The 11697-nt window shown below is 56.6% G+C and overlaps 2 protein-coding genes across 2 annotated transcripts; one reads left to right on the top strand and one right to left on the bottom strand.

The window, feature by feature from the left end:
• The first annotated feature begins 250 nt into the window (after positions 1–250).
• On the top strand, positions 251–8477 carry LOC126579799 (peroxidase). Its single transcript, XM_050243420.1, has 6 exons — positions 251–848; positions 5825–5977; positions 6058–7728; positions 7799–8077; positions 8167–8263; positions 8352–8477. The coding sequence occupies exons 1-6, from the start codon at positions 841–843 to the stop codon at positions 8391–8393; spliced, it is 2250 nt and encodes a 749-aa protein (XP_050099377.1). The 5' UTR covers positions 251–840; the 3' UTR covers positions 8394–8477.
• A 966-nt stretch (positions 8478–9443) lies between these two features.
• On the bottom strand, positions 9444–11064 carry LOC126579800 (mannose-6-phosphate isomerase). The gene is made up of 2 exons (XM_050243421.1): positions 10521–11064; positions 9444–10415 (listed from the first exon to the last, which is right to left on the bottom strand). Exons 1-2 carry the CDS (start codon positions 10827–10829, stop codon positions 9462–9464), a joined length of 1263 nt encoding a protein of 420 aa, XP_050099378.1. The 5' UTR covers positions 10830–11064; the 3' UTR covers positions 9444–9461.
• Positions 11065–11697: the final 633 nt, after the last annotated feature.

Below are 11697 nucleotides of genomic sequence, written 5' to 3'. Positions count from 1 at the left end.
GCAAAAGAGAAAGGGAGAGTGTGCCATGGCTGTACTGGCTGAATGGTAACGGCGTGGTTCTCCGGTGGCGCCAAACCAGGGGGAGCTAGCTAGTTCGAAAATGGGGTGGTTTAAAGGGGATGGGGGGTAGGGGGGTGATCACCGGGAATCCTCGCATCGCGTGGAACTTCTCGCCCCCCCCCCCCCCCCCGTCCCCCCCGTCCCAGTCCCTTCCCCGCTCGGTTTCTTCGGCTGGTTCGGCTGCCGTCGGCGTCGTCGTCGGGCTTCGTGGCCGAACCACGGGGACCACCGGCGCGGACCACTGAGCTGAGGGCCTTACGTGCCATGTCACGCTCCAACGGTACGTTCAGTTCTGTTCGAGCCGTTCGCGGCGACGGTATCTTTGGTCTGTTGGTCTTTTGGTCTCGAGGACTCGCGAGCTTCTTCTTCCAGCCTTTGATTGATTTGTGCCTTGCGGCCCCGGGATCACTACACCCTCAAAGGACTCAGCTGGGCGGTGTGTGTGTGTTGTGTTGTGCGTGCGTGTTAGTGTGTGTGTGTGTGTTTGTGTGGAGTTTCTAGGACGTTCTCGTCCTCGAGAGCGCGCATTGTTCTAGTGAGTGGATGAGAGAGTGATCCTCGTGTGATCACGATCGTGCGCCTGCGCACGTGCGCCCGCACGTGTGTGTGTGTGTGTGCCCCGTGGGTGCCAGCAACAGACAGACAGACAGACAGGCAGAGGCAGAGGGGCGGTACAGCTCCGTCCACAGGCTAAAGACATTCTCTCTCTCTCCCCAACGAACGATCGATCGATCGTCAACGTCAATCAACAATCAAACCAAGAACCAAGTGCGCATCATTATGATCAGGTAAGACTGAAAACTCGATTCGGTAGCTGTAGATTGGGGGGTGGGCGGCGGGGGATGTTTGAAGATAGCCCTTGATAGCCCCGTGATCCCCGTGGGCGGAATGGCGAGAGCCTGAACCCTCGACCATTGCAACCATCCACCCCGACCCCCCTCCTAACGCTCTTCCACCCATTGGGTGAGAATATGCCCGGGATCATACTCATACACAGACCGAGGCAGAAGAACGACGAGGAGGAAACATAAAATGAAATAAAAACATAACACTTCGTGCCAGACAAAGAGAGAGAGAGAGAGAGAGAGAGGCAGAGAGAGAGGAAGAGAGCAGCAAAGAGGGAAGGCCGAGATGAAAGGATGCATTGAAGGTTTTTTGAAAGTGACAGTGCGCGTTGAGACCTCTCCGGTTCTCCGGTACTCAAGAGAGGGCAGCATAGTATAAAGCCAAAGAGGGCCACGGTCCGTGACCGTGGAAAACCGTGGTGGGAGAGGAAGGGTGGTAAAAGGTGCATGGTAGGCACGGCGCACTCGGTTCACCACCGCAGCCCCTTCGACAAAATCGCAAAACCCAAACAAGTAGGCCGCCACCACCACCACCACGAATGGGGCGGCGATGCGAGCATATTGGATGTGTCCGCACGCACCCCGTACATCCCCCGCCCACCGGCATTACCGGCTCCAGCGCGTTCCAGCGCGTTTTGTTTTACTTTTGTTTGGAAGTCGGCGACGCATCGGCACCGCGATGTTGTTGGAGGCTGCGCACACCGTGCACATCCGCTCACCGTGGGACCTTGGATTCGCCCCCGGGGGAGGGGGGGGGGGGGGGAGTGAAGAGCGTAGCGTTCCACCGATCAACCCGTGCCCGTTTTTTTTGGGGTGGGGCCCGCTACAGATACTGCTCAAGCATGCATTGAGGCTAATCGGTGCTTCATTCTACCACCGCCAGCAACGATCCGGACGTCCCCCCCCCCCCCCACCCCGCGGAGACCGCCATCCTGGTGGCAGATGTCACCATAGGGGTGGCGAAGGGTGAAAGCGACGAGCGACGGCCGGGACGGTTTGCTACTAACGGTTGTTGATGCCCGCTCGCTCTCTCTCTCTCTCTCTCTATCGCGCGCGCGCGCGTGTGACCGCTTTCTTCGCCGGCAAAGCGTCGTTTTGAAATGCGGAATCCGTTTTCCCATTTATGTTTACCTTTTTATCTTCAACCCCCTCCACCACCTCGGGGATGGGGCGGCAGGAGTGTGGGTAGGAAGACCATTCCGGGTGGCTGGTGAATCCGATCGGGTCGGGACGCTGCAGCCAATCAACCAGTCTGGAAGAATGAAGCTAGAAGCGATAGGGGATGAGGGATGAGGGATAGAGGGTGGGTTTAGTGATGACGACGCCCATACCATTAACCCCCTTTTTGGGCTACCGGGCTCGCTCGCTCGCTCGCTCGCTCGGGATTCTTGGGGCGGGAATTTTGGGGATTTTTAGAGAAAATTCCTAATCAAACCCCCCCCCCCCCCTTCTTTTCATCCCCATCCCTCGTTAATCCTGAACCCTCCCTAAAAGTAGGACAGAGCGTGCGCTGCGTGTGTGTGTGTTGGAAGACGTCGCGACGCGTCGACAGTCAGTTTCACATTAGCACCTGACCAGGTAGTGCGATCGGTAGAACGGGAACGGGATCCACTCTCGCGCGGTGTGTGCGTGTGTGTATGTGTGTGCGCACTGGGGCTTGGTGCACAAGACGAAGAAGGAGGTGGACGGCAGAATACCCGCTACGGTGACGACGAAGCGGACGCGGTTTTTTGGGAGTCCACCACTCTACTCCACCACTTTACGTCGCCGTTTATTTCCTCGCCAATCCAGCCAACTTCTTCTTCTTCTTTTTTCCGGGTGCTTCCGCGCAACAGTTGAAAGTTCCTGGTGCGGTGCCGTCTGGTGCCGATTGCCGTTTCGCGCAATCGTAGACCCCCCTCTCTCTCTCTCTCTTTCTGTGCTACGAAAAGATAAATGAAAGCCATCGCACCACAGTGCACAGGGAGTTCAGTTCAGGTGCGCCCGAAAGGGGGAAGAGATGGCTTGAAGGGGGGGGGGAGTTAGCTGCCTAAATCCAACCCTGGCTGCTGCCACGATCCACGACCAGTGAGTCGGCTGTAAATCACGGAGTTTCCGCCGTTTTGCCCAAAACAATAAATCACTCCCGCTCTCTCTCTCTCTCTATCTCTCTGCATCTCTTTGGGGTACGGTGGTGGTGATCATTGCGACTTGGCGGTGTCGTTTTAGTGTAGCGCAGGAAGGGCAGCGCCTCCTCCTAACTGGCTGGCTGGCATATCTGCAGCCGGGTCATCGTCTTCCGAAACCGCGCACCATTTTGCGTTGCGCGTGTGTGTGTGTCTGTATTTGTTTACAATCCGTAAGAGACGGAGCTGCTGCTGCTGCTGCCAATGATGGGTTTACGATTTCACACACTGTTTGCACACACTCGTCCGCCCCGCCCGGGGGCTAATCAGTTCCGCTGACGCCACTGAATGTGAGTTTTGAGGTTAGGGCGCGCAGGTTGACAGGTGACGCGCGGTGCTTGCGCGAACTGGATTCCGGTTTGCGTGGCTCATCTTACTCATCTAGTGTGGTGTTGAGATACTCGGTGGTGAAATAGAGACCGGTCAATGACCGCCGGTCTTTTGCTGCTCTGCGACACTGCGGCCAGAGGGCTCCAGCGCGACCTCAAGCGCGTCACGCATGTTTGCCCAATGAAGCCCCCTTGAAGCACTTGCAGGGAATATAGTAGTAGAGGTCCCTTATGCGTCGCGCAATGTGGTCGATGAAAGCAGTGGCACTGACTTCCACCGCTTCGACAGCGTGTGGTCATGGTCAACGGTGTGTTGCCCGGTGCTGCTATTGGGCAGGGCGCTAGCTGTCCTCCCTTTTTAGGAGCACCCCTTGCCGAGGGGCGTCAATGACCCACGCACGCAGTAGCAGTGGTACCCGTTTTGTGAACTTGGCTTCGCGGGCGAAACAGTTTTCAAAACCCGTAACGCAACCCAGCACCCAACCCCAGTCCCAATCAGGGCAGGCGAACCAAGAACCTGGCCCCTGATGGACCACCTGGTGATGGTGGTCGTGGTGGTGGCGCACCTGATGGGTTTGTACTTTTACTTTTGCTACTGCTAGCGCTCCTGAGCACTTTACTTTCGGATAGCGGTGTCTGAGAAGGAGGTAGCCTCCATCTCCTCTTCCCCATTCGACTATCGGCATTTTGTCAGCTGAGCCGGTTAGCTGCTGACTGTTGAGGTCCAGGCATGAACTGTCAGGGGGCAGGAAAGAGAGAGAGAGAGAGAGAGAGAGAGAGAGAGAGGCGGGGTGGCCAGTAGTATCTAGCGACAACGTACTTTTATCGCAAAAATTTGATTACCCCGCAAGTGGCTACTAGCCATACCGTTCGCTCAAGATGGCGGCCGCGCGGGGAGATTCCGGAAGTGGGGTTTGCCCGCCGTCTTGCCGCGTCTAGAAAGTGGCCAACTCCGGTCCTGCGTCCGGTCCCGGGTCCGGTCCAGTACCGGCCATAACCTCACTATTTGTCACTGCATTTGTTGGTATGCGCTGCGCCTGCGCTCCGTCGCTGATCTGGAAAAATGGGAAAAGACATTCTGCCACTCTGCTCGAAACGGCGCATGTGTGTGTGTGTGTGTGTGTGTGTGTGCCGGCGAGCGATGGCGACACAATTTCGGGGGGGAACTCAAAAGCGGTCCCAAAGCGAATCGTTGATTGCCATTTGATTGTCGCACTAAGCGTGCGAGACATCCATCTACTCCGAAATTCATCCATCCCTTCCCAACACCCTCCACTCCCTCCCCCCACCCCTCCCCTCCATTTCCCCCTTCTGACCCGAATTGCTACCCAGGGCTCCACTCAATCATCGTGTGCGCCCCGTTTGTCTGGCTTCACGATCTGTCGTGCACGCCAGGCGACCATTTCGCCATCGCGCCATTTTCCCTCCCTCCGCGCACCATCGATGATGCTATTGCTATTCAGGGATGGTTTTGCGGTTCCAGCGCGCTGTTGCGGCTGGTGACTCTTCTGCTGCGCGTGCGCGTTTCAACTGCAAATGAAGTGTCATTACCGGTGACGTGCGCTCGATACCGTAACTCGGACTGTCTGCATTGCTGCTGCTTCTGGTGCTGCTACTGCTGCTGTGCACATGACACTAGGTAGCCACTAGTTGTAGCAACAAATAGAAATAGAAAAAGCGTGGCGGAGAGGAGAGGAGGGAAGAGCCCCGGTGCCCATACATTATCGGGGACCTACTTCTGGGCCCTAATGGCCTCTCCTCTCCCCTCTGGTTTGCTAATGGTGTCCCCTTGTTCGCTCCGTGAAGTGAAGGTAAACACACTCCGAACCGATTGCGTGTTGTATGTCAACCAGGTAGAGACAGAGCGAGAGAGAGAGAGAGCATGTGCAGCAGCAGCAGCCCTACCATTTGTTTGTTATCCGCGGCGGTGTGGCTCTGTCGTACGCCGGTGGTTAAGGGACCGCATTAATTGCGAATCTTAAGCAGGCGCGCGGCAGGCCAACATTGCTGGCTAGCTGACCTGGCCATTGTGCAACATCTGCTGCTGCTGCTGCTGCTACTGCTGCTGGTGGTCCGGAAGATGCGTGTTCATGTCTGTGTGTGAGCTACATAACCACGTGCAAGAGCGTGCCTAAGCGTACATGGTTGCACACGCAGCGCACACTGCGATCACGCGCTCTCCCGCTCTCTCCCGCTCTCTCCCGCTCTCTCCACCTGCACAGACCACATCTGCAGATTCTGGTTTGCCGCAAATCCGCCCTGCGTGAAAGTGAATGTACCCGGTGCCGGGTCGGTGACACATCCACCCGACCGGCAGATCTCTCCAAATGAACGCCTTGCATTCCCCCTCCCTCCCTCTCCCACCCTCGGTTAACCTGTTCTAATCTGCTTCTTCTCGTCTCGTTTCGTCTCGTCTCGGTTTCAGGTTACTGGCGATAGTGGCCGCTGTTGCCGTGATTGGCAGCGAAGGGCAGTTCCTGGCCTTCGACCAGCATGCCACGGAGTGTGCACTGTACGTGAACGGGCCAGGCAAATCGTCCGCCTTCGACTACAATCTGAACCTGTTCCGCGGTGCGATGTAAGTAAGGTTGCGAAGCTGCTGGCATCATCTTCCTCGTCACACACGCGCTCTCTCTCTCTCTCTCTCTCGCTTTGTAGTGCACCGGCCGTGCATGCGGAGGCGACGACCTGCATCACGTACGATGCGATCAACCAGGCGTACCTGGACGCACGGAAGCGCATCCGGGTGTCGCAGCCGAAGGGCGACTGGAAGACGGAGGACATCGCGACCGTCGGTGAGCTGCTGCTCGACATCTCGATCCAGCTCGCCCGCACCTACGGTCTGTCGTACGAGGAGATCGAGAAGGGTCTACCGTCGATCGACACGTCCAAGACGCTGATCCGCGAGGTCTGCCCGGCCTTCCTGTCCGGTGTCGAGTGCCGCCCGGGCAAGTACCGGCGCGTCGACGGGCTGTGCAACAACCTGAAGCACCCGACGTGGGGTGCGGCGATGACACCGTTCCAGCGGCTGATCGGTCCCCTGTACGCCGATGGTATCAATGCGCCCCGCATCTCGATCACCGGCCACGATCTGCCGCTGTCCCGTGTCGTCTCGCGTACCATCCACCCGGACGAGGGTTACCACGATCACGCCGGTACCGTGTTCGTGATTGCGTGGGGCCAGTTCATGGATCACGACTTTACGCTCACCGCGACACCGCTCGATCCGATCAACCGGAACGACCCGGAGGAGTGCTGCAAGCGGCCACCGCACCTGAAGCACCCGTACTGCAACGAGATCCGCGTCCCGGACGATGACTACTTCTACCGGCTGTTCAACGTGAAGTGTATCGACTTTGTGCGCGGTTTCCCGTCGCCCCGGCCCGGCTGCCGGCTCGGTTCGCGCCAGCAGTTCAACACCCTGACGTCCGTCATCGATGGGAACACGATCTACGGTGTGAACGAGAAGTTTACGCGCAAACTGCGCACCGGCTACAATGGGTTGCTGCGCATGAACCCGGTGTTCGCGGAGTACGGGCTGAAGGATCTGTTGCCGCTGAAGCTGGACATACCGGACGAGGGTTGCACGCGCCCGAACAAGAGCATGTTCTGCTTCGAGGCGGGCGAGATCCGGGTGAACGAGCAGCTGGTGCTGACCTGCATGCATACGCTGCTCGCCCGCGAACACAACCGGATCGCGACCGAGCTCGGCAAGATCAATCCGCACTGGGACGACGAGACGCTGTTCCAGGAGGCGCGCCGGATCAACATCGCCATCATCCAGCACATCACGTACAACGAGTTCCTGCCGATCCTGCTCGGCAAGGAGGTGATGGAGAAGTTCGGGCTGCTGACGCCGAAGGAGGGCTACTGGGATGGGTACGACGAGACGATCAACCCGGCCATCATCGACTCGTTCGCGTCGGCAGCGTTCCGGTTCGGTCACTCGCTCCTGCCGACCGCCGTCGAGCGCTGGTCGAAGGCGCACAAGTTCATCGCCTCGAAGCGGCTGTCCGATCTGATCCGCCGGCCGTACGATCTGTACCGGGCCGGTGTCTACGACGAGTACCTGATGGGCCTGATGAACCAGGTCGCCCAGGCCATGGACGATTCGATCACGCAGGAGGTGACGAACCATCTGTTCAAGAAGGAGGGCGCCCGCTTCGGTATGGATCTCGTCTCGTTCAACATGCAGCGGGGCCGCGAGTTCGGTGTGCCCGGTTACATGGAGTTCCGTAAGTTCTGCGGCCTGCCGACGTCCGACAGCTTCGAGGAGCTGTTTGGCTCGATGCCGAACGAAACCGTGCGCCGCTACGAGAGCATCTTCGAGTAAGTCACACTCGCGTTACCGGTGAGCAGGCGGAAACCTAAGACCTTCACTTCCACTTCCACTCGACAGGCATCCGGCGGACGTGGATCTGTGGTCGGGTGGCGTGTCGGAGCGCTCGCTGCCGGGCTCGATGCTCGGGCCGACCTTCGCCTGTATCATCGCGACCCAGTTCAGCTACGTGCGCCGGGGTGACCGGTTCTGGTACGAGCTACCGAACCAGCCGTCCTCGTTCACGCCCGAGCAGCTGCAGGAGATCCGGAAGGCGAAGCTCGCCCGTCTCATCTGCGACAACACCGACCTCATCGATACGGTCCAGATCTACCCGATGGTGCTGCCGGATCATGAAATGTACGTTGCTATTGACTACCCACCCATGTGCCACCCACCTTTCTTTCCCCCTGCAACGCCTGTATCACTGTTTTTCTTCCTCATTCCAGCAACCCACGAGTGCCATGCAAGAGCGGTATCCTGCCCTCAATCGATCTGAGCAAATGGGCCGACTATGGCCACGAAAACCACTCGCCACACCAGTATGTAAGTATACGATGACGCACGATGTAGGAAACTGCTCCCACCCATCAAAACGTCGCATAATTTGTTCACCTTCTTCGCCATGCCGTAGCAATTCCTGAACGACATTCCGGAGACGATCGGATTCAAGTAATTGAGCGGTAACGCCCGAGCTCAGCAGCAGCAGCAGCATTAGCAGCAGCAACACAAACCAGGACGAGGGAGAAGAGGACGGAAGAAAGAAAACGAGAAAAGAGAAAAACAACAATAACAACACCACATTGCCACATGCGTGATTATTACGCTGAGATTCTAGAACAGTTATCTCCTAAGGTCTCCTGCTCCCTTCATTCCACGATTTCCATTTGCCTTTGTTTTAGTGCTGCTAGCCACCTCTTCCCCCTCAAAAACCTCCTAGCCAATATTTGAGGCATCTTTCCCGTTCTCATCACACTGTCTCCCCCACCGGCCCCTGTTCGCAAACAACCCCTCCACCCCCCCTCCCACCACCTCATCATTGTATTATACACCATTGCTATTTCATTTATATCGCGAGGAAAAAACGAAATAATGGAAACAAAAGGACCACCACGCAAACGCACCAACACCGCGCGCATGCACGCACGACCGTTTTCGGTTTAGTATGGTTGCTCCCACGCAAGACACGCATTTATTTCAACACGCTCCTCTCCTCCCAGGTTCCCGACCGGCGCGCGATTCGGCAAGGATGTGCCGGCGTGGTGACTCGATTCGAGGGAGGCTAGACAATAGAGGGTATGTCCACTGAGAAGGAGTGCGCGATCGGTGATCGTGCGTTTGGTGCCTCTCTCGTGATAACCCGGGTGTGCCTGGTGAAGGATCGATTCCGGATGCCAGCGCACCGTGGGGGTGCGCGATATGGCACAAGTCTTAGCCACAGATTATTATTTTCGTTTTTACTACCACTTAAGGATAGCAAGTGCGTGCGTGCGTGCGTGCGTGCGTGCGTGCGAGCGAGCGTGTGTGTACGTCTTCCTCCCATTGTATCCTTTCCGTGCGCTCCCGTTTCGTACGTTAATTTGCCGAACAATACTGTGCCCGCGGCACTTTCGCTTTCATCTTTTTGTTTTTATTTTGTTTTCTTCTTTTATTTTGTGTAATATTTATGTAAATAATAAATTGTTTGATCAAATGGGTTAATATTGCAAAGACTATTTTCGTACACTCACCCCCCGGCACCTTCCTACGGTGAGTTGGCGGCAAAACCATTCGCCATCGCCTGGAAAGCGAGAAACGGTTCGTCGTCGTTGTCGTCGTTGGTGAGCTTTAGATGAAGGGTGCGGCTGGTGCTACTGGGCAGGAACAACACGGTACCGAGCTTGAGATCGGCGAGATGCTGTCCATCTGCGGTTGTTAGGCTGGCCTTGCGCGACCCAGCCACGAGTAGTATAGAACCGGTGTCCGGGTTGTCCAGCGTGTATGCGCCACCGGTGGTAGCGCTGGCCGGCAGCCGTATCTCCGACACGGCAAAGTCCGGCACCGGTGGTACGAAGGTGCGCGTGTACGGTTGTTTGTCCTCGCGAAGCAACCGAGCGCGTGCCAGCATCGCGGCCGGTGGGCCGCACTCATACGAGACGAGCCGGAGCAGCGTCTCGACGTCTTTGAACTTGGGCGTCAGCCCGGCCCGGACCACGTTGTCCGAGCAGGCCATACACTCGACACAGTCACCGTCGAGGTAGGCGTGCGGTACATTCGCCGCGAGGTAGATCGCTTCGCCCGGTTTCAGCCGCAGCACATTGAGAAAGAAGATCGACAGTACGCCAACATCATGACCGAAATCGGTGACGAGGCGCAGGAACAGCTCCACCAGCTCGCCATTGGTTTCCGCCGGTGCCGACCGCATCCGTTCGGCGATCGCATCGATGCAGCGGTTCAGTGCTTCCGGCTCGCTGCGCATCAGCTGCTCGTAGGCGCCCTGTACTGCCTGCCGGTCGGGATTCGCCCGGAAGCGGGCAAGTATTTCGGATCCGAGCAGGGTCTGCAGTGGGTCCCATTTCTCAATCAGCCGCAGAATCTCCGGGTACGGACGGAAGCCGCACAAGGCCTGAAAGTCGGTGAGTGCGATCGCCAGCTCCGGTTTGTGGTTGGGATCCTTGTAAACGTCCGGGAACTGTAGGTGCAGCTTCTCTGCTTCCGGCTGGGTTTACATAAGAGAGAGAGAGAGAGAGAGAGAGAAAAAGAAAGAAGGGAGTGAATGTACGTCGTGTGGCTCCGGTGCAGCAAGTCCCTAGTGTGCCTATACCTTGTCCGGATGCACCTGAATGCTGAGCGCCTTGCGGATGCTCAGTACCTTCAACAGGAATGGCAAGCTTGTGGCTTTCTCGCCCCCGATAGTGCCAACCGGATCTGTCCGGATGTTCTCGGTGAGCGACTGACCGGTCGCCTTGATCGTAGCAGGGCCGTTTACGTGATCGCCCATCCACAGCTCGGCATAGGGCCGGCTCGGATCCACCGTCAACCCACTATCGTTCGCACGGGCCAGCTGCGCCACGAGCGAACTGTCGCCCAGCTTACCCCACTCGTAGCACTGTACGGCGCCTAAAATCTCCATTTCGCGATTCTGCTCCTTTCTTTGTGTAACCTTGTGTAGGTCGAACGGCTAGGCCTTCCTGTGCCGGATTATTCGACGAAGGACCGTTACGCTGATTCGTGCCGACCGTCGTCAGCTGTTTTGACGTGGTTGTGTCAACAAACTCCAGGACTGAGACGGTAGTTTAAATCCGAAGACTGTTTCCACACTGCGAAAAATCTTTTGACGAGAATAGCTCTTTTGATGAAAAGCGTTACTTTAGCCAAAAGATTTTTTGCAGTGTGGAAACAGTCTAAACCACCCATGAAGCACAATGGTATGAGTTTCGCCTCGAATCGGACGATTTCGCCAACTCGCTTGGCGAGCGGATATTCGTAATTATTCAACGACTGTTAGAATTTTGCTACTGCTTCAGCGAGTATGTGTGAAGCTAGCATCCAAGTAATGCTAACGATGAGATCCTTATTAGAATCCGGAATCCTTTCTGGTAACAGTAGCGCTGTACAGAAACATTTGGCGAACTCCAAGGTTCCTTCTCATAAACGCAAAGGCTGCTCACGCTGGCTCCTACGACCGTCGCCAAGAATGTGAATTTAAAATGAAAACCTTCGATTGTACCCGTTTCACCGGGTCCAATAAATAAATTAAAAACGTTGTTGCTGCTGAGCTGATCCGTACCAGATGCTGTGACCGATGTATGGCTTCGCTTCCCTATCACCTACAACGGAAATTCCGACATTCCTGCAGGCGCGCAGAACCGAGCGACCAGAGTTGCAAAACAGCTTTCGAACAAAAAAAGGATACATGATAAGGCGGCCAATTGCGATGGGAATCGTACCGGTTAAAGTTGTTCGTACAAAAGCAAATAGCATCCATTCGTCAATCGATT

This window comes from Anopheles aquasalis, chromosome Y (genome assembly GCF_943734665.1).
Source record: "Anopheles aquasalis chromosome Y, idAnoAquaMG_Q_19, whole genome shotgun sequence".
In the NCBI taxonomy this organism is placed as follows: Eukaryota; Metazoa; Arthropoda; class Insecta; order Diptera; family Culicidae; genus Anopheles; species Anopheles aquasalis.
The sequence above is the reverse complement of the archived record's forward strand: the minus strand, read 5'-3'. Positions and strand labels throughout refer to the sequence as shown.